The sequence below is a fragment of the Kogia breviceps genome, chromosome 4 (genome assembly GCF_026419965.1).
Source record: "Kogia breviceps isolate mKogBre1 chromosome 4, mKogBre1 haplotype 1, whole genome shotgun sequence".
Taxonomy (NCBI): Eukaryota; Metazoa; Chordata; class Mammalia; order Artiodactyla; family Physeteridae; genus Kogia; species Kogia breviceps.
The window spans coordinates 130,866,320-130,889,621 of NC_081313.1; the positions used below are offsets into that span (position 1 = coordinate 130,866,320).

At 36.8% G+C, this 23,302-nt stretch overlaps 1 protein-coding gene across 3 annotated transcripts in view; it reads left to right on the top strand.

The window, feature by feature from the left end:
- The window catches only part of CPEB4 (cytoplasmic polyadenylation element binding protein 4), a 60,390-nt gene that overhangs the window by 28,336 nt on the left and 8,752 nt on the right, over window positions 1-23,302 (top strand). The window contains exons 3-5 of one of the 3 annotated variants that reach the window (XM_059061694.2): window positions 9,392-9,442; window positions 18,619-18,642; window positions 20,391-20,564. In XM_059061694.2, the coding sequence (XP_058917677.1) occupies window positions 9,392-9,442; window positions 18,619-18,642; window positions 20,391-20,564 (249 nt within the window). The remainder of the gene's footprint in view (window positions 1-9,391; window positions 9,443-18,618; window positions 18,643-20,390; window positions 20,565-23,302) is intronic. The other 2 variants (XM_059061695.2, XM_059061696.2) reach the window with 2 other exon arrangements.

The window sequence follows — 23,302 nt, forward strand, 5'->3', positions numbered from 1 at the left end:
CCCTCTAGATCCTGGTTTCTCCACCTGCAGGAGGAAATGGAGGGATTGAACTTAGTGATCTTTAAGTTGCTATCAGCAATTCCACACAGTCTCTCTGGCATGGTATTTCTCAGTGACAAAGTTGAAGGTTTTTACAGTTGAATGACTGAAAGTAACATGGATTTCATGTGAGTTGGGGTGTGGCAGCATTTGATATTGAGTAGCTTGTAAGAAGGGATATAACCAGAAATCAATCAAATTTATTCAGTTGAGTGAAGGCTTTGTTTCTAGACTGCATTTTTTTTTTTTTTTTTTTGAGATAGGCCTAAAAATACTATGTCAAGGAAGCAGTTGTTTAAACTTGGCTTGATGTAATGTTTCTGTTCTCAATTTGTGGACCACGGGCCTCTTCAGCCATGGGAATTATTTGATGGGGTCTAGGAACCTATTAGAACCAAGCATTCTAGTTAGATGATAGATTTGTCATGTATGTGTTGCATGATTATCTTCCAAAAGCACGTGGATGCTGATGTAATACAATGAAAATATATTTAAAGGTGTTGCTGAATTCATAGTAGCCTTTTATTATTAAGGGTTTTCGTTGTGGTTGTTTTACTTGTAGTATCCACTGGCATGGGGCTTGAGGGCTTCAGGTGTTATGGTGGGGAGCCTCTCTGAAATATTTTGATTGAAGTAGGTCTTAATAATCACGGAAGGTTATGAAACACTGCTGTAGAGAACTTCTCTAATTGTTCCGCTTTAAACTCCTACCATTAGAATGTTCCCCATTACCAAAAAAGAACATGACAGAAATAGGAATTTAATAGAGGAAATAGTGAAGACGAGGACAAAGAGGAGTGAGGAGTCGCTTACCCTATCCTAGATTATCATCTCCACCAAATAGCATTTTGGAATGTTGTCTCTGGCATCTGAAGCCATCTTATTGCCCTTTGAGGCATGTCTAGGAGTGTGGACTTGTCAGGCTACATCGGGCAGAGTGCCAAGGGCTGGGGGAGCCCTGTGACAGGAGGGGTGTACCCTGGAGTGGGGTAACATGGTAGCCCTTGTTAGGAGGGGGAGATGGCTTTCTTCAAGCCACATGGTTTGGAAGTACCTTACATTTTAGCTTTTGCTTATATTCCAGCTCCACACACATTTGAGTGTATTCCATGTCCCGAGTAGTAGACCACAGGACACATTTGATACTGAGCTAAATATTTCTTTTTTGAGGTGGACCTGGACATTCTGAATAGGAAGCAGTGTTAACAACCAGTTTCAAGTGCGAGGGCAGTTACTTCTTTTTTTTCTTTTTGTTTTTTTTTGGGCATTACTTCTGATACCATTTCTCTGGCTTTTATTATTTGCCCCTTCTGAGAATTATCTCATTTAAATCCTTATAATAACCTTCCATGTGAGTTTTGTGATCTCCAATTTCTGCAGTTGCAGAAACTGCAGTTCAGAGAGATACAACCGCTTTTGTAAAGTCACTCGACTAACTGGTGCCTAGAGAATCAAGATAGGAACACATAGCCTCTGGCTTCTGGTTCAATAGCTTAGATATTTATTGTGTAGCATTTGTGAGGGAAACAAACATTTAAAAAGTTTGTCTTAGTATACTTTAGACGGAGAGCAGGCATTCAGGTTTCTTTCTCTGTAGGAGACTGGGGACAGAATTTAAAATCTGTATTTTACCATAATCTTCTGTAAAATATTCAGATCTCACACCTGCTGGTTTCTTATTGAAGGGTGCCTTTTGGAGGGTGGAGGTCAAAATAGAATCACTGAGGGAACTTTTCCAAGCTGGCTTATTCTTTTTGCTGATTCTGATTCACCGGGTCTGTCATGAGACTTAAGCATATATATTCTGGAAGTGATTCAGATAGACTCTTTCCCTCCTCACCCCCAGCCTCACTCTACTTTGAGAACCACTTTAGATATATATGTAAAGTCTGAAGCTGTGGGAGGCTGTTCTTAAAACAAATAAATATCAAGCACTGTTTTAGGCTGTTGGGATATATCAGGAAATAAAAACTAAGACTCTTGGCCTCACGCAACTTACTCTCCAAATAATTTGCAGATATCTTTGAACAGCCTGTTTTTTAGTTTTGAGGGCAAATTAATACAAGGAAGACTCAGCGCCTTTAGTATTGATAAAGGAAAATAAGAACTGGCCTTTTGAGACAACAAAAGATGAAATCAGATTAGGTAATGAAATTCGAGTGCATTCTTCATGAAGTTTCAATAAAGTCATCAGAATTTATATTAAGTAAGTGATTAGGGTTGATGATAGGTATGTATGCAGAAAGCCAACTACTGACTTTGCTGATTGCTTTTTGGGGTTTGGACTTAAGTAACAAGTGTTAAGAATGGCTTATCTCATCTCTAAAGTTCTCAGTCATTTGCAAGCAACTTAGTTTATAGTACCTAGGGATTTCATAAGTTTGTCTTGGTCTTCTTCATGTCAGTACAGAGAACCATTGCTCAACATCATCTTTACCTTCTGGCCAGTTCTACAATTATTTATTTTTATTCACTGGTTCTTTTAAAATATGTCTCATAGCACATGCTTCTTTTAATCAACCTTTTTGCAAGGTAGAATTTTAATTTACTGCCTTGGCTTTGTTTCTGGATTACTAACAGCTTTTCTACTATCAATTGATATCTTTTTCCACTTTTCTTTCCATTTTATTATCTTTTTTTTTAACTGGCTTTGGCTGGTTTACTGTGGATAAAAACTATGCCTAATTTTTTAAAGCTTAAAATATTGCCATTAATCACTGGTATCATAACATCCTCTTAAGGCAAGTTATCTTGTTGCTCTGTCCTCTAAATGTAGCATCCAGAGTCAGAAGGCCTCTGGCAGGGATAAAAATAGCCTTCCTGCTTGCTGGTTTGTTGTTAGATTTACTGGCAGTAGGAAATCTTTCAAATTCCTTAATTGGGTCAGCTCTTTGCTAGTGTCTTGCTAGACATTCCCTTCTGCCTGAAATTCTTAGATGCTTTTAGATCTTCCATCTTTGCACCTGCCCTGAGTTATAGTCAAAGCAAACCTTCTTTTATTATGAAACCTTCTTTTATTACGAACCCTTCCTCTATCTGTAGAAACATATCCCATTGACTTTACTTACCTTAAAGATAGAAGTTCTTTTCTTTTTTGGGGGCCACTCTACATTCTGGTTTTCAGCTGTCATATCACAATTGAAAAATTAGATCTGAGCTATTGGTACAGAAGAGTTAAGTTTCTTTGAATTTTCAAAGTTTTCATTTCCTAAAATACTTCTGCTACTTTGCCTGTTTGGCTATCATAAAAGTAAAGAGTTAGGTTTTTTCTCTTCTCTCCCCCAGAGAAGAGTGATATCCTTGTTTGTAACTCAGAACATTAGCAAACTCTCATTTCTCTGAAGCCCCAAATCCTGCAGATAGCCACTCTCTTCTCCAAGGTTCCAGTTTGGGTCTTATTTGGCTAAGAGGAATCCTTCCTCTTTCTTTCTCTCACAAGTAGAAAACTGTTGGTTATCTTTGGCTTATAAGTTAGTGAGGGAAAAGGAATTAATATTAATTGAGCACATACTCTATACTGGGAGAGTTTTCTGCAAAAATTATCTTATGAATTTGTCACATGTAAATAGAAATATCTCTGTTTTACTTCAGAGAAACTAAGTAATTTGACCTAGCTCACAAGATGGGATTGGTCCAACTCTACACTTTCACTGGGTGTTTCATGGCAGAGAGACCACCATCTGCTAGCTTTGTTTTATTCACTTATTCAACAGCTATTTATTGAGTACCTTTCTCTGCTCTAAGCTCTGGGATGCAAGATGCAAAATCTATCCTCAAAAATTTTGTTGCCCTAGACTAGGAAGAGAGTTTAGAGATGGGTGATTTAAATATAGTATAAGTGTAAAGCGTGTTGTATGGAACCCATAAAGCTGTCTGAACCGGGGAACAGGTGGCTTGAGGCAGGGACTTTCCATAGGATGTGAGGCCTAAGAAAGAAGCTACCTGGACAGAGCGGCGGAGGCTTGAGTGGTGAAACACTGGGGGCATAGAGAAAGGAAGGCATTCCAGACAGAGGGAGGGACCCAGAAGTAAAAGTTAATGGGCTAGTAGTTCTGAACGTGCAGAGTATCTCATGTGGGAAGGGAAATGGCAGTGTGAGAGATGAACCTAGAGAGGTAGGCAAGAGAATTCAAGTATTTTTTACAAGCCCGGGTTTTTAAACTGAAAGTCAGATCTGTCCTGGAGAGGGGGTTTTGTGTAGCCTAAACTGTGTGTGTAATTTAAATGGCTCTTTTGGAGGGGGCCAGACTCTCCATCCAGTTGATGTCAGTCCCAGCCAGTGTCTCCTTTGTAGTTTTGAGTGGAAACGTCATTACTTGAAGTCGGTTGTATCACAGATAGGTCAGGGGGTAGAATAAGGTTACTGATTATGATTTGGAGAGTTACTTCTAGGTCATTGGAAGAAATTATTAAAAATGATTATCCTTGTATCATTAAATGATAGAACATAATGAACACATTTTTATTAGTTCATATTGATATGTGTTCTGTGTTTGTGTAAGTATAAAGCTGGTATTCAGAAATTGAATTTATTCCACATTTCTTGGACCTTGGTTGCGTCATCCAGGCCCCCACAGCGCCATCTTGCTGCAAGTCTCAGGCAGTGTTGGTAAAAACAGCAGATGCAGAAAGGCAGTTACAGCAACTCCTTTAAAAAATTATTTATGGCAGTATAGCTTTGGCTTACTTAGATATGAGCTAAATAAAATTAGCAGGAGCAGAATCAGGAGAAGCATCTCTAGTTAAACAATAACAAATAATGTATATGTGTATATGTATTTATGTGTGTGTGTGTGTGTGTGTGTGTGTGTTGTGTCGTGTGCATAAACCTTTTAATCTGTTTTAGAAATGGACCTAAGTCCATGCCTGTCCTTTCCCTATGAGAAATTTTTAACGATGTCCACTGAAAACCTCTCCTTTTTTGTTGGAGTATCTAGGTTTTTATACTGTAAGTCAATAAAAATACTAACCCAGAATTTCATGCTTCTTGTCACTTCTTTGGACTGCATGGCTATATTTTAGACAACCTTGCAGAGTTATCCCCTGTTATCATTCCTTGGCCTGTACCATGACCCCAACAATGCTGGCATGACTGAAAAAGAGAAGGCCATAGCATGAAATCTAATAGTGCTATAGACCATTTGATATTTTTCGTTGCTTGTGTATTTGAAATGGCAACATTTATTGTATCATTTCCTGCTGAATCATCAGTAGCAATAGTATCTGGGTTAATTTTTAGAAAACAACTTACTTTACCTAATTTTAAAAATAATGGAAACATTTTAGACTATTTCCTTCTAGTCTTTTCTCCTTTCATCTCATTAACTCGGTTACTTTAGTTAGTGTCTTAAAAGAATATGATAATACACACTGTTCTTTTGAGCACCTCCTCCCCCAGCAATTCTTAGTCATTCTGGTTGGTAAATATTGGTTATTTCCAACTCGCAAATGCTTGGCATAGAATTGCCTAGTTCTACGAGTCTGAACCTTTTCTAGGCTGTAGAATTTGGTAGTGTAATTCCCCAGTCACACTGTATCAGTTGCCTATATTTGGCTAGGTTGAGTCATGTCACCAAATATAGTCTGTGCCTTCTGCATGATGTATGCCAGGCTTCTGGCTCCAAATGTCACAGCTGGCCTCCAGAGATGACTGCTTTTCCTGTCATTGTGTCCCTTAAGGTTAGGACTGCTGATCTGGCAGTATTTCTTTGCATTTATAACACAATCAATACCAAGAGCCTCCAAAGATTGAATTTTATCCACTAAATAGGTTTACTTGCCTGAAATCCTAATGCCTTCCTTCTCCCTTGAGGAATTCAATTCTAAATGTGCCCAAACCTGAGTTATGTTTACAGATAGATGAGTTATCAAAAAAAAACCAATGAAACAAAACCCACAAACACTGGGTTATATTCATATTTAGATATCTCAGGGATTTTTATTTTACTTCACTTTATTCACTTGTGAAGTGCTGGTGTTTTTTAAGTTCAGTGGAATGAATTAATTGAATGCTTACCTGGTGCCCAAACAGGAAACTCGTACCTACGTTTTAAAAAAAAAGCTCTTGTGAGCTCCCTGGTGGCCTAGTGGTTAGGATTCTGGGCTTTCACTGCCGTGGCCCAGGTTCAATCCCTGGTTGGGGAACTGAGATCCCGCAAGCTGCGTGACCGGAAAAAATAAAAAAGTTCTAGTTCCTAAAGGGGGCTATTACTTAAAAGAGATAAGAAAGTTAGCCAGTAGCTGAAATGATTATGTGAGAAGGTTGGCTGTTGCAATATAGATAGAAATAAAATCTGGTGAGTTAATGTGACAAGGGGGTTTCCTTTTTGCGAAAGGCACCCTGAAAAAAAAATTTGAAAAACAAACAAGCAAACAAACAAAGATTTGAAAATATCCTCCATTGGAAACAAAGAAAGAGGGCCACTGTCTCAGAGGGAGGGAGGGGATTGTCAGTAATCTAGCCATGGAGTAGAAAATGTAAAAATGCTGGTGAAAATTAGCATCCATAGAGCAGAGAGAATATTAGAGCAGAAATAAAAGGGGTACAAGGAGAAGGTGAAAGGCTTGCAGAAGACAAGGCACTTGTCCCATGGCACTTATAATGTGAGCTTTCAGAGAATTTCCAGAAAGGAAGTGATAAATGTTCTCCATAATAGGTGTCATGAGTGGATGACTCTAGATATTTTAATTACAGAAAAAATTTATAAAAGGAAAGGGCAGGTAGGATAGGGAAGCATTATGAAAGTTTCTTTCAAAGGTTTTTTAATGTCACTGCTAATATTTTAAAATTGAAGTAGAAGATACTGCTGCTGGTTTAACAAAATATTACGGGTATCTTTACTACTCAGAGGCCAGAACTGATTCCAGCCTGACAGGACTCATAAGAACAGGTCAAAAAATAAAAACAATTATCACTTCGAGAGTTAAGCTGTGAATTTTGCCACTGATTCTTCAGTGCTCTATTGTCTTAGGTGAAGGTTAGAACTACTGCATTTAGAAGTCTAAGGATCAGAAAAAGTCTCAAAGGTTACCTACCTTGGGGGTGGAGGGTGGCATCTCTTTAAGAGGTGTGTGTTGAGGCAGACTCTGAGAGAACTGAGTTAAGGGATATTTTTGTGCCTGTCAAATTGAAATACTCTTACCTCTCTCTTCTTAAAAGGTACCCCAAAGGTGAGTTTCTGATAAGGTGGAACTTGATTTGTTAAACTGGGCCAGCTAGTTTGGGAATTTGTTTTTTGGATCCTCATCGTTAATTATCCTTCCTTAGTATCAAGTGAGAAGCATTATAGTTCATATGGAACAGCCCTGGTTTCAGTTGGAATGTTAGAGTATCTTCAATTAGATACTCAATTAGAGTATCTGCTTAGAAATAGCAAAACATTTTCTTAACTTCAGTTAATATTGTTAAATATTTTTGTTTCTGTGTTGATTTATATCGTCTTTTTAAAAAATGTTTTATGATAAATAAAAATGGTATGAGTGATAGCTGTTCATTCATTTACCAGGGTTTTACAGCTACAAAATTAATGCAAATGTTCCATCATGGAAAATCAGCTGCTACTTTGAGTTAAGTGATTCAGAAACAGCACTCCCTCCCTCCCTCCCAAGTTTTTAACAGTTAAGGTCATGTTCTTGTTCCAACATCTCAAGTCTATACTTTTTTAAAGATAATACTTGTGACAAGTCATATGATCCAGGCTTGTAGTTAAAGCAGTTCAGCTGGAATTCACTGGATTTGGATACTTGACTGTGTGTATATGAGCATTAAATAATGAAGCCAATTTTTAGGAAGCAATTGAAATATCAAAATTAATTTTTACCTCCTCCTTGCCCATCTTCATCCCTACCTCTCCTCCCTAAATAGGAACATGGCTGAAGTTTTAAGTGGAGCAATTAACAACTTAATTTTAAAAATCCTTGTATTTGGTGTTAAATGGTAGAAAAATTAAGTTCAGATTTTGTTTCACATGAGACTCCAAGGTTTGCATGTGGATTAACTAAAGCTGTTAGCAACAGAGAACAGTTTTCTCTTTTCATGGCATGAGTTTATTTCTGTGGAGACTACTTCAAAGAAGTAGGATTTTGAGAGACTGAAGGATAGTTGTGGTCTAAAGTTCCTTTTTAAAGAGTTGTAAATGTGTGGCTGGTGGATTGATAGGACCACGTATTAGCTCTGGCTCCCGCAGTGTTTACTGGAACTAGGTGGAGTCTTGCTGGCATCTTGAAAGGCTTGCCCCAGCCTCCAGGCCTTGGAGAGCCTCTGCTTACCCACCTTTTCATTGTCTTAGAGAGTCTATTGTGGTTCTGTGGGGTCAGAGTTTAGACTGCTGTTTCCTAATTGGAATGTTTGTAATTCTGAGTCAATTTTAAATTCTCACACTACTCCTGATGTATAGAGTGCTAGACAGTGGTGAGTAATTAACAGTGAAGTTCCCCTATCCATTCCTTAGATGAATAAGACTTGAGGTTCTCCACCATTCTTATGAAGGGTGTGGGGAATATGGAGACACGAAAATGTTGTCATAGTGAGTTTTGTAACTTATAGCATAGAACTAGTTACATGGTGTGTGGTCTAGCTACCTCAACTTGCATATAGAAAGTCTTCCAAAACAGAAATGCATTTACCCCCTTTATTTCTGGCTACCAATTTGGAAGATGGAGCATCCTCCCAAAATTTTAGACTTTCACAAACCCTTTTCTCGAGGGTATCTTGGGTGCCCATTTTAGGTTCAAAATTCGAAGGAAATTAACCCAGCATTTATTGAATGCTACTGTGCCTCTGGGCATTGTGCTATGTGCTTTGATATTTTCTTCATGTGTAAGTACAATGAAATGTGTCTCTTTACCTTCTGTACTTATTCCCTGAAATTTGAAGTTAAACCCATTAGTGTGTCTGTACATGTAGGCATAAGACTGGCACTTTTGTTATGAGTTATATAAAAAAATGCTACTGCTAACTACATACTTTTAAAAAGCTAAGAAAAACTACATGAAAGAAAAATTGCACATTTATGGGGAAAAAATATGAAGATTGTTATTATGAGTTGGTATTAGAACATAATGGTATAAAAAATTTCCTTTGGATGGGGATTTGGAAATATGAGAATAACCGAATAGTTAAATATAAGGGATATTTTATTTTCCCACTTTGAAACTTTCCCTTTTTGAATGTTTGTGAACATGCTGTTTGATATGTCAACTGACTCGTTGTGTTTATTAGCACAGCTAAGCTTTATCTCATAATATGGCTTTTAAAATACCTATTAAGCAATTAATTCAGCTTTGTTGTTGAATACATTTAAACTATCTATGAAAAAACATAAATTTAGTAACGGCCTTCTTTTACCCTCAGGTCGTCTAAACTATTCATATCCAGGATCCGATAGCTCTCTGCTTATTAATGGTAAGTGATAATTGATTCACCTTAGTGAAGTTCATAGAACTGTAACAAGTTAGTACTGGGTAGAAAATACAGTAGTTAAGCTTCAGCAGGTGGAGAAATCACACCAGTATGCTCTGTAATGAATATGCAAGTTGCTATTAATCTATCACCTATTTTATGGATAATTATTATTCCTCCAAATTAGAGCAGGAACTTTTTTTAAACTTTGAGAGCCAGCTAATTTGCTGTCTTGAAACTGGTGACAATGAGAATAAATGAGACTCCCATAATGACACATAAAGAATGGCTTAATCCAATGTTAGCTTCTGTAGAGTGACCTTTGAAATGTCAACATAAAAACTATTTCCATGTAGTTGGAAAAGTGTTCCAGGAGAAAGGGAAGGTAATCAGAGATCGAAAGTCAGACAAAACAGCTGGAGACCACAGGGCTTGATACTGCAAAGGACAAGGTCATTCACTGTTTGCTGTCTAATGACAACAAGAAAAATGAAGTTTTATTAGCCTTTGCAGTGCCTTCAGTAAATTCTCCTTGCCTATTCTAAATATTACCACTGCACCGCTGAGTTGTCTTTTTATGTGCGTATTCTGAAGCAAACTAAATTTCACACGGATGGAGGGGCCATCTACTCACAGAAGGAATTAAAGAATTAAAAATTGTCTTTTTTGTAGTACTATAGTTTAAAGTAATTGGGTGGAATACAGAAGTCTTGTTTACTTCTTTTCCACTCTTTTACTGTTGAATATGGATTTCAAATTTGTGTGTTCATAATGCCTTCCATTTGCCAAAACTCATTTTAAGTCCCACCACTTCTATGAATTATTCTTGACCAAATAACTATATTCTGCTCATTCCCAAAACAAAGCAAAACCAAAAAATCCTACTCCTTGTCCGTGCTATAGTATGCATGAGGAATTAAAAATTGCTTTTATGACTGGATTTCTATTTGGTTAGTGTTTAAAATCAGTGTTCTGTAGAATGTAAGATTGTTGAGCCAAGAAATGTTAGAAGGAGATTTGATTTATGAAAGTTGCTGGGTGCATTAGATCCTCTGGAGACTATATGGTTTGTAAAAGCTACATTTGCCAGAAATAATGCCAAAATATAATATTTCAGCGTACATGTGTGTAGACCAAAAACCAAACACAGTGGTGATGGTGGCATCAGGATAAGGGGGAGTAATATAAGGCTTGCCATTGTAGCATGGTTTCATCTTTTCCTGTGGAACGAGTTCCAGAGTCAAGTGCTGGAAATTGCAGGGAACCAAGATTTGAGATACTGTTGTGTGACCTTAGGCAAAGTGCCCTGGGCTCATCTTTGTTGCAATGAGAAAAAGAAACGCTCTCTAGTGGGTTTTCCTTAAAGCCCAATTCACTTAATTTTTTTTGAGTCTTTTATGAGATTCTTTCCTTTTACCACCCCCCCCCCCCGCACCCCATTAATATCCCTTCTTTTAAGAATAGATTGTTTTAACAACCCTTACTTGGCAAAGAAAAAAGAAAGGTAACTTTCCCCTCTGAATGTTTATGTTTTGAAATTTTATTGGCCCATAGATTCTAGAAGGAGACTAGATGGTTTTTACTGTTGTAGACATGGAAATTTTGTTATAGAAGTATACTGACTGAGGTTAACATTACCTCAGACTGAAAGATAGGATGATAAAGAACAAAGAGATGTCAAAGAGGGGAAACTTGCTGGCTCCTCAGACAAGGCCCAGAATATGAGGTTATGGCTGCCATGCTCTCAGATCCAGTATTCAGCTTTGCAGGGTCCTGGAACTTGATTTTGTCAGATGTGATCAAGTGCTAGTTCTTAATAACAAGCCAACTAGGACCGGATGCCAATTTATGCATTCATAATGAGGAGTACAACTTCTGGGTAGACCAGATGCTAGAATTTACTGATAGACCCATTCTCTGATAGCAAAATCCAGTTTTTGGAAGACTGCTTAAAAAATCTTGAAACTAAAGCAAGGTGGGGGTGGAGGGATGTTAAGACATTTCTTTAGTCACCTTGATTTAGGCTTAGGCATTGCCCATTCTCTTCAGTCAAATTTATGAACCATCTTCTATGGTGGATTGCTTCTGTAGGTAAATTGATCTCCTTCATATGTTGATTCTTAGTAGCTTTGTTTTCAGTATAGTTCAGGTTTTGGGGGTCCCCATATTGAAAATCTAGTATAATCCATTAATTGTGTTTAATGAAGATAAACTCAAAAATCACCAATGCTACCCATTTCATAGACTGTGGTGGAGATTTAAGTGCATGTATAGTCATTTAGCATAGCACCTGGCATGTAGTCAAATTAAATAATTAGAATGTCATTTTGGGGGGATTGGGAATATTAGTGCTAAAGATTTATAAGGGAAAAAAACACAAAACAAGGGATTATGATTGTCTATGAACGAACATGCTTTCTTAGTCTATTATTAAGAGCGATAACCTGAAACTTTATTTACTTTTAAATACAGTCCCTTTGCATCTTACATCCATTCAACTTTTTCTTAAAACTGAAAATAAAAGCCTAATATGTTGTGTTGCTTTATATTCATTATTCAATTTTAAGACTTTAAGGAACCATCAGGAGCTGTTCTTTCCTGTCTACCTAAATAGTCTACTCAGGCTTTTAAAAACCTTTAGAAAGGTGATTATATAGCTATACTCTACTTTGCTTCAACTATAACTTTCAGAGCTTTTTCTTCCAAGCCTCTGTTGAGTTGAGAACCATTTCTTGCTTTGTTTGAATAAAAATGTGAAAGAGCTGTTTCTTCTCTTTCTTACATGCACATTTGAATTTTGACATGATTTTTATTGTATAACTTGTTTTGAAATTTTCAAGCAATCACAAAGTGTTTTGGAAAGAAGTGGGGTTTAAATCCTAAATAAATAAAAAGAAAAAAAGATTCAGAGTAGTTAGTCTACTAGCTTCTGCAGTTTATATTGGAATAATATTGGAATTTGCATGTGCAAAGATAAAAAGAGCTTACTTATCCAGTGGATCAGATTCAGATTGCTTTCTTTTTTCCCCTTGGCTATGCTCAGTCATCAGTTTTCAGATTATGCAGTTACCTTCATATTACCACTCATGACTTTTAAAAGACACTGCCAGTATAATTCAACAAATAATAATTGCATGTTCTAGGGAATAATTATTGTTGTTATTAGTCGTAGAGATATTTTTGAGGGGCATTCTTGGGGAAAATCCTTGGATTTTAAATGTATTAAAAAAAAACAATTTTCTAGCTGCTTTTTGGATATGGTATTAGTTTGCTAGGACTACTGTTAATAAGTACCACAGACTGAGTGGCTTAGACAGAAATTTATTTCCAGTCTTGGAGGCCGGAAGTCTGAGATCAAAGTGTCAGCAAGGTTGATTTCTTCTGAGGCCTCTCTCCTTGGCTTGTAGGATAGCTGTCTTTTCCTTGTCTTTACATGATTTTCCCCTGTGTGCAAGTCTGTGTCCTAATCTCTTGTAAGGACACCCATCATATTGGATCAGGGCCAACCCCGGTGACCTCATTTAACCGTAACCACCTCTTTAAAGGCCCTGTTTTAAATACAGTCACATTCTGAGGTTTGGGGGCATATGAATTTTGAGGAGGGAACACTATTCATCCCGTAAAAGATGCCGTTTCCTAGTTAATCGTATATGTAGTAGGAAGATAGTTAGAATATCCATTTTATGTTATGATAAGCAAGACTGAAACTTACTCAGTTTCTCAGCTAAGTCTGAAAGGAGTGCTAAGCATAGGCCATACTCACCTTATACTCCTCTGGTGTGTCTTGGTTTAGCTCTGAGATAGATATCAGATTAAATGATTAATATTCTTTTTACCCAACTTGAAGCTTTATTTTGTCCAAGAAAACTAATATTTAACCACTATAACCTCTGTATAAAAGTACTTTTTTCCCTAACCTCCCATTTCAGCTAATCCTAAACCCTTAGGATTAGCTGCTTCAAAAATGAACCTTGAGCGGCTGGGCCCATGAGCCACGGCCGCTGAGCCTGTGCGTCCGGAGCCTGTGCTCCGCAACGGGAGAGGCCACAACAGTGAGAGGCCCGCGTACCGCAAAAAAAAAAAAAAAAAAAAAAAGAACCTTGTGGCAGGGAAAGTTATAGAACAGCAAAATATTGGGTTGGCCAAAAAGTTCATTCAGTCAGTGAACACGTTCAATAAAGTTCTTCGTGAAAATGAAAAATGCGTCTTTCATTTTTACTTAAAACTGAACGAACTTTTTTGCCAATCCAGTAAATTAGTTTTGAACAGATGCATGTATGCATGTATTTCCTAGCCTCTGTGATGTCTCTCCCTTAGAAGCGTCAGCGAAAATATTTGCTCATCCCAGAAGAGAAGATTAGTAAGAGATCTTTTAAAGGTTAGCATAGAACACCTCTTAATTATAGTTCTTTGTAAGGAAAGGGAGAAGATTGTTTGCTTAAAGGGGATGGCGGTGGGGGGGGGCAGAAATCTATGAAAAGGGAGGGGAAAATTTACCCAGGAGAAATGTAGATTATAGTCACTTGCTGAAAATGTATGTAATATGGTTCTAGTTGCTACAGTAAGGAGCATGTTGAGAGATCCCTTCTTGAAAAAGACAATATGAAAGCATACTGTAAACTCTAAAGTGCTCTACATTGTTAGCCTTGGAACAGTAATGGAGAGCTGAAAGTAACTGTTGAACACCAATCTAAGGATTTATACATATGAGTTTACTTCTGAGGACGAAAATTATTATTTACTGAGCGTCTGTCTGACTGACCATCATATATACATGTGGTATCTTTTGTGATTCTCTCTTCATTTCTCCCATTTTATAAATAAACTGAGGATTAGGGATATACAGAAACTAGAATTACATTCATACTCTGCCCTTCTGTAAAATAGCTCTTTATAAATAATCCTCTTGTATCTTTATTATACCTTATCAACATTCTTTGAATATTGTTAATGCCAGCAGGCTAGTACAAACAGAAGCCAGTGTGACATAGGAAATTCTCTTAAGCATATATCTAAAGTAATGTGACAATGAGCCCATTAATAAATTAGGAGGTGATTTATAAAATCATTTAAAATGATTCTTCACATCTTTGGTGAATTGTATGCTTTGGTCTTTGTGATGATTGTCTGCTTTTGGGTTCTACCACCTTTATTCTTGTGTTAACAGATCAACTCCTTTTAGCTTCCAGCCTTTGATTTATATCTTTATAACTGACTTACTAATTTGATTCCCCCACATACTTTTTTTTTTTGGTCCTACTGGAAAAATCAGTTATTTGATAACATCGTTTAATCTGAGCCTTCTCCCCTTGTCCAAGTAGCATTGCTATCTGCCTTCTCAACATGGGGGCAGTGAGAGGTAGATGGAGAGCCTGAGGTAGGCCAGAGGTAGTGTGAATAGAATCAGTCTTTCATTGCCCACTAAAAGCTAGTCTATGTTACTCCTTATGGCCTAAAGTCCTATTATTTACAGAGTTGATTAGATGCCCTCATGTAGGAAAGGATGCTTTTCTTTAATATATCATTTGTTTGTTTTTAATGTAAGTACCAAGAAGAAAACCCAAAAGGGTCCATTAGCAAATATAGTAATATAGTGTACACAGTAGTAATAAATTTAAATGGTGCAGAAAAGGATAAAACAAGAAGTGGAATCATTCCTTCTTTCCCCATCCCAGTCCCTATCCTCAAAGGTTCTTGTGGTTGTTTCTAGAAAAAACATTTGTGTATATTCCCACATATTTATTTATATTTCCTTTATTTTTAAGTTCACATAATAAGAATCATACAATACACACTTAGGCACCTCATGCAAACTACATTTTAGTGAGGTTTAATATGAACACATGAATATGTACCATATTTTTTTAAATGGCTGCATTTTTTGTTATGAATATATCACCATTATGGATAATTTGTTCCTTTTGTGACTAACAAATGTTATAACATGAGAAAAATATACTTTAAAAGAGATAAATAAATGATATTTTCATTTTATAATGAAATATATATATATAAAATGTGTATTGAAAAAGACCCAGTAAGTCTTTCTGTACCTTTTTGCAAGTCTAAAATGCCAGACTACTGGAATTTTACTAGAGGGAATTTACTGATGAATATAGGGCATTTTTAAGCAATCTTGTAAAGACACTTTGGAAATAAAGTATTTATCATAAATCTAATAACAACATGCATCCAGAAGTTATAAAAGTTTATAGCCATAATGTTTCCAGCTCATTTAAAAAATTCTTGAATCATTTTAATACTGAAAATTATATTATATAAATCAAAACTAAGTAATAAATATAAAAGATAAACATATAAATAGTATTAATCTTAACTCTGATGGGAACTAGAAGATTTTTATTTAATAATAGTATGCATTTTTGAAAACTTTTAACAGTGTATACTCTTTGGTAATTCAAGGAAAATTCTAAGCAGGGTTTATTTTAGCTGACTTAGCCAGAAGTTTTTCAAAATAAAGATTTCTTTAAACGTATTTAAAGTGAGTTTTTTGTAACTGCCACTTCCTCCAGTATTTGAAAAACATCAAATAATGTGCAACACTTGATAATGATGATATTGGAAACCTGACATTTTCCTCAGGAAAGTGGTGAAGCTCTGTGTTATAAGTATTTCATCATAATATGTTTCACCAAGTATAATTTGAAATAGGTGAGAGAATCGTGCTTAAGTACCTCTTTCGTACATAGATGAAGTGGCACCACTTACCATTCTATTAATATCTGGGTTCTGGTTACATAGGTGTGTTCATGTTATGGAAAGTTCATTGTACTGTACACTTATGATTTGTCTACTTTCCTGTATATATGTCATATGTCAGAATCTACATTAAAATAACGTATAGCATTATAATAAGTGGAAATAAAAAATTTAAACATTCTCATTTTCTGTGCTCCAGAATGTCATTGTTTTTATTTTTTGATACTACTTTATATTAATTTGCCTATTTGATTAGGCAGTTTTTGTAGCTGTAAGCATTGTACACCTGTAACCTGTTTTCCCTAAATGTGGGAAAATGTTTCTAAATATAGTTTTTAGAATTTAATCGTGGAATTTAATCATGAATTCTTTTATATTAACCAGCTTAATTTTGTGGTACAGAATCAAAGTTTGGAAGTACACGTTTGAAGACTTTGAGAGTATTTGATTTTTGCTTTTGATCTATAGCCTTTACTGTTCCTGAAACTGTATTTTTGAAATAGCGGAAGCTATGAGATTTTTTAATGTTAATTTTGTAGCTTTTTTTTTTTTTTTGCGGAACGCGGGCCTCTCACTGCTGTGGCCTCTCCCGTCGCGGAGCACAGGCTCCGGACGCGCAGGCTCAGCAGCCATGGCTCACGGGCCCAGCCGCTCCGCGGCACGTGGGATCTTCCCGGACCGGGGCACGAACCCGTGTCCCCTGCATCGGCATGCGGACTCTCAACCACTGTGCCACCAGGGAAGCCCAATTTTGTAGCTTTTAAAAGCCCACTCTTTTCAAATAACTGTTTTCTCAGAAACCCAAGCAGCATCAATCAACTTTTTAAGATTGACAGAACCAAGATATTCAAATCATTAATTTCCCCAAACTCCCTTGTCTTTGAAGCAGTTGTATGAATAGAATGTTCTTAAACTACTTCTGTGATATCTTTGTCTTTCTAACCTCTGTCAGGTTCACTAAGTGAGAAAATACGTCTACCCCCACCCCAAATTTAGGAACTACTAAAGTGAAAATCTGACAGCTGAGGGAGATTTTACTGGTTTTAATCCATTTGCCTAAGTACTTCGGTGAAATTCAATGTTATCTAGTAATGATAGAAATTATTTTGGTGTGGGACATAATTTCATTTTGGAAAATAGGTACATGGTACTTCTAAGTTATATTTGTAACTCAGTTATAACTGAGCTGTACTTACTTAGCATATCGAGAGGGCTAAGAATGAAAACCCTGACCAGTTGGTGTAGTGATCTCTTAAAATGTGCTATAATTTCTAACTGGAAAACCTATCCCAGCTTCCTGTTTAAACTTCCTTTCCAGTCAAGAGACCTCACTTGTTGCATATGCTGCTGTTCTCAGCATCTTTCCTTGAGCATTACAGCACCCCTATTCATGCCATTGCCAGGTCTTGCAATGCCCTTTCTCTGTTTTCTCTTTAAGGTCCATCTCAGAGCCATACCCTCCCTTCTCTGTCTAATCAGAACGAGTTTCTCCTTCTCCTCTGCTTCTGTTGCACCTAACACTTAACATGCATATTGCTGTAATGGTTACATTACTGTTACTTGCTTATGTGGCTACCTGGCCTTTAAGTTCCATGTAGTCAGACCCATGTGCAATTCATCCATAGTGCTTAGCAAGATCAGGCATGCAATCAAGAAATGTTTGTTGAATAGAATTAGGGTATTTGGACAAACTGCACATACAAGTTCCAGTTTGTTTGAGGGAAGACATTTTCTCAAAAGTTTCCTGATTTGAAATTTATACTGCCATTTTCTGAGTATTCAGGTATATACATATAATAATTATAAGTCTATATTATATTGTATTATACTATATTATATTATATTCTTTTTCTTCTCTTCTTGGTTGGAACCTACTTTGTGATAAAATGCCAAACTTTTTACTTTTCAACACTTGGGCCATGGTGGAAGATTTGATTAGGGACAAGAAACTGGCTAAAAGGAAGTTTCCTAAAGACTTCATTTGTTATGAGTTTCTTTATTAGGGAATAATTGAGAAATAGTATAAAACTGCTGTTTATCCTGTAGTGGCGAAAAAGTCATGAATTAAATATTGAAATATCTACTGAATGGCTAGTTAGCAGAGAATTCTTGGAGAAATTAAGATCAGTATGGTAGGAGTTGGTTTAGATCATGTTATAGATCCCTTAGTTTCATACTAGTTTGGACCTTGAGTGACAGAGCAGAAAGCTTCCCTTAAAACAAGTAAGGCTCAATATACTTTTTATACAGTGTCCTTGAAGAACTTAAAAAAAAAGAATGCATTAAATTGACCTCTCACCATCCAAATTCCATATTTTTTTGAGATGCTTACCAGGAAATGAGGAATACAGCCAATTTTTTTCAGTTTCTAAAGCTGGTAGATGAAATCACAGTTGATTCTTTTGACAATGTTTGAAAGGTTGTTTTTTTGTTTTTTTGTTTTCTCATTTGACATGCAGCAAGGACATATGGGCGAAGGAGAGGTAACATTATTGTTTCTAACTTTTGAATGTATCAGTTGTATTTGGAGAGGACCCAAGTTTGCTCAATTTCTAACCCTTGTTGGGAAGTGGGTAGGGGGAATGAAACATAGATGTGATCAATACATACTTTATGTGTTATAGTTAACATTATAGACATTCTAATTTGAAGGGGTCAGAATGGTAGGATTTGGATTTGAATTGAAATAATTTCAAACTCACCTTATTTATATCGGAAGATTTGTTTCCCTTTTTTCCTTTGTGAAAGGAATTTCTTAGGAGAACAAAATTAAGAATCTTTAAAAAGGAAAATATAGTATGACTGGTTCCAAAATACCTGATTATATTGGAGGTTCAGTTATGCTTGAATAGCTTAAATCTACTTTCAAAAATTTTTATTTATTTGTCTACTTATTACTGAGCATAATACTGCATTTTGTTTAAAATGAGACTAAACAGATGACTAATCCTATAAATTTCAAACATTGGCGGGGCGGGGGGAAGCTCTACACATTTTAGAGAATTTCAAAAAATCATTTCCTAGAGTGCCTGCCTGAATAAACCTTATTTTTGCCTCCTGTACTATAGTTTTGCCTTTTTATAAGAAAGTAAGTTAGACAGTTAAATAACATAGCTTTAAAATATAAGTGACTTTTGAAGATCCAGAAATAACCTCCAATTTTAGAGTCCTTTTTTATCTTCATTATATAACTCTTTTGAACTGTGGTTTTATAGGGTAAATTCATAACAAATACACTGTCAATTGTGTTTAATAATGAAAGTTGAAAGGAAGACAAGTGTGGTGACAAAAGGATATTGGAATGTTTCAGTAAAGGAAGAGCACTTAAGATATATTTCTGCAGAATCCATTAACGAATTCCTTATGTAGTACCTAGAAGTAAATTGGCAGCCTGAAAAGTGACAAAACAGTGCTTGAGAAATTCTACAGTTCTTTGTAGCTCTTTGCTTTGTTTATGATTTATACGTTCATATTTTACTGGCAGGTAAGTATGGGAAGAATATTAACCACATTGGCATCTCTGGTCTTTTCTGTTTTTATATTCTGAATGATAGGATGTTCTAACAGCAAACGTAATGACTAGTTTTTAGAATTAGACACTACCTATACCACCTGATAATTACTCAACTAAAAGAAAATTTATCTTCAGCGTGACTAAAAATCTTAAATTCTGTAAGACTAGCTAACAAAATTGGATAATAGCATCAAGTGGATCCTGATGGCATCCCATTAGTTAAGGTAAACTGAGTGCTCACTTTAAAAATCAACTTGTTCATTTTAGGGACATTCTTAGAGGAAATTGGACAGGCTATATTGTATGTATCATGTTTTAAAGAAATTTAAGTGATCTAGCATCTGATAGTCAAATTTAATACTTAGTGTACATGTGTAGGTTGCCAGTGGTCATGGGGCCCTGCCAAGGTGGTGCAGTCTGCTGCCAGCTGCGTTCCAAAGAGTGTGCTCTCCTATTGTACTTTCACTTCGCTCAAGTTTCTGGATCCCAGTGGGATGGTTGAGCAACCCTCTATTGAACCATGTACTTTCTCCCTGACTCCATTGGGACCTTAAGGTGATGGAAATTCAAGAGCATATCTAAGTGATTTGTTCTTCAGTGAGAAAAATAAAAGCAGCAGTTCTATTGGATCTGCTGTTTTCCTTGTTTCTGGTGTAAGATAATCAGTGGCAAGGAACATTTTCTGTTAGCTTTTTTTTTTCCTGCTTTCTGTTCCAGGTCAGTCTTCACTGTTTCCAATGGAAGATGGATTCTTGGATGATGGCCGTGGCGATCAACCTCTTCATAGTGGCCTGGGTTCACCTCACTGCTTCACTCACCAGAATGGAGAAAGAGTAGAACGATATTCTCGCAAGGTGTTTGTGGGCGGATTACCTCCTGACATCGATGAAGGTATATTTAGAAAGAGCCGTCTATAGCATGGTGCCCAGACTGTGGCGCATCATAGGTAATGCATAGGTAATGGTTGCTGTTAATATAATAACAGTCTTATCTGGCTCCAGGTGTTCAGTTGTGATTGCATTGTTCTCTTGTCCTGTCTTCCTAGCACAACATGTAAGGTTAGTTCACAGAAGGAAACGGAGCAGGACTTTGGGAACCAGCTGAAGCAAGTGGCTGGACTAAATCAAAAAGAGTAAACATCATTGGGAAAACCTCTCAAGGATTCTGTTGTGGGCAAACACAGATGCTAACTGCATTTTTGTCTGTGTGTCCTTCCTTGGCCAAATTCAATTATTCATTTTCCTATTTTCTACCTTTTATGAGTACTCTAGAAATGTATGGTTAATTGTTTAAAAGTTTAAAATCTTAGAATAAGCCTGAACTTTTGAAAAATATAGCCTGGAGTCGTAGGGAATCTTAAGAGTTATATCATTTTATGAGTATTTTTTCACTTGTCAAATATTTACATGCTTTCTGAATGTTATGCACTGTTCTTAGGATTGTTTAGAGTAGTAAACAAGATAGAAAGCCCCTGCTCGCATAGAGTTGATATTCTAGTGGGGTAAAGGAGATAAAAATTGTGTGAAAATATTAGAGAATAAGTACTGAAAAGAAAACAGGTTGATATGATATAGTGAAGTCTCAGAAGGGAGACTTGTGAGATTAGGTGGTTAAAGAAATCTTCTTTGAGGACATGATATTTGAGCCGAGACCTGAATAAGGAGCCAGTCATGCAAAAAGACATAGAGGACTATTGTCCAGAAGTATTTTATTCACCTGTGGGTCTAAGTGACCCTGACAAAAATCAAAGTAGCGACCATATAGCAACCATATATCCTTGCTTGCTTATTTTTCCTAATCTGTTTTGTCTTGGTTTCCTGAATGGAAATGGAAAGAAATGTTATGGAGGATAGGAGAGTTTTTTCTAAAAATCTATAAGGTCTAATAATGAGGTTTAATAACTTCCCATTAAACTTACTGAGCCACTACATTTTCCTTAAGATGATCAGTCTTTTGGAAGGTTGAGACAAAAATGGCTTCAAAACAGCCAAAGACTGAAATAAACACAGGTTTTTCTTTTTTGTGTGTCTATGATAAAATGTCCTGGAGGAAACTGCTGAAATTTCAGGCCAGGCTGGCTCAATCTCTGTTCTGTCGTCAGAAGGCATAACTTCTGTTCCAAGTGTTCATCCTGGGCTGAACACCTCATCATGATGTTGTTTACTCCAGTAAGCTCCTGGGTGTGACTTTTTCTTTTCTCTAGCTGGAATCCTCACTTTCCTTAGCATTATGGATTCTAGGTTTTATGAGCCTTTAGAGGTCAAATCTTTAACACTCCTGAGCCCTGGATGGACTTCAGTGAGGAAATTATATGCTTATATACGGAAAGAGAAGACTGAATTTTATCTGACCTTGCTTGGGATAAGCTCCTTCCCTGGCCTAGTTAGTCTGTGTCTTTTAGGAAAATTACTAAGCAATCTTAAATGTATCATTCCTAAAATTCTTAGAGGCACAGGTAAACTTGACCAATTTGGCAAATGAGGTGGTTTAAACTGAGCAAAATTAATGGGAATTGTGTCCGTCATCTTGCTTTATCCTCAAGACCATGTATGTTGATAAGTCGGTAGCAATTTAGGCAGGCAGCCCTTTCTATTAAAATGTGAAATATGTATTCCTGAAGAATACTGTGTTCTGCAGAATTGTGCACTAAGAATCACAGAGTTTATGGGGCAAAAGGGGATAGAGGCAGATCACTTAGAACCTAATGAGTTTTGTACCAGAAGCACTAACAAAAGGAGAATTAGTACCTTGGAAATAACTTGGACAATTCAGGCAAGCAGCTCAGTATGGTTAGAGGCTGCCTCAAGGAATATTGAAAATGCACAAAACCAATAGAGCAGAAACTCTGGCTTGCTAGCTTGGAGGCAATGCAGATGAAAGTGGACCTCTGAGCAGCTGAGGAATGCAAACTCTCAGGAGATAAGAGCCCTGCAAGGTTGGGGGGACACCTCTCTGACCAGAGAGGCTTGGTTGCTATGCTCATTTTTAATTTTCTTATAATAGAGCTGAGGGGGCTCCTGCCTGCACATCACACAAGCTGGGGGCTTTTTCCTTTCCTGCTGAAGGTTATGGTTCTCTCACTATGCTAGCTCACCTGGCTTAGGAAAGTCATTTGTAAACCAGTATAATGTCTAGGTTACACTGACATCATTCCCCTATTTATCAATCTCACACGAGCTAAACGGTACCGTAGCAACAGGCATCATAGCTGTTCGAACAGACTACTGTTTCACAATCTGGAGGAGATGAGAACAGTTCTACCAGACTGAAGTTTGAACATGTTTCTCATCTCTCTTTTCTGTTCCTGCCCTACTCCCAGGTCTTATCTACATATGCTTACTTACTCTTTCTAGAAGTTCCCTGGAAATTTATTTTCCTATAGTCTGCTCATTACTTCTCCAGGTATATAATATAGCATAACTGGTATCGTTTACATTAATAGGAAAATATGATCAAGTCTTCCTTGTCCATCCCACGTGCCCTTCCTTTACCATCTTCATAAGGCTCAGAGTTATTGGTGTCCAAGGAAGATGGTTGGTGAGGGGGAAGAGGGAGCCAAGTGGAGGGCGTGTGTAGGTATACACATGGAGGGGCCTGCTCAGAGGCTTCGGCAGCAGTGTGCATAGTGC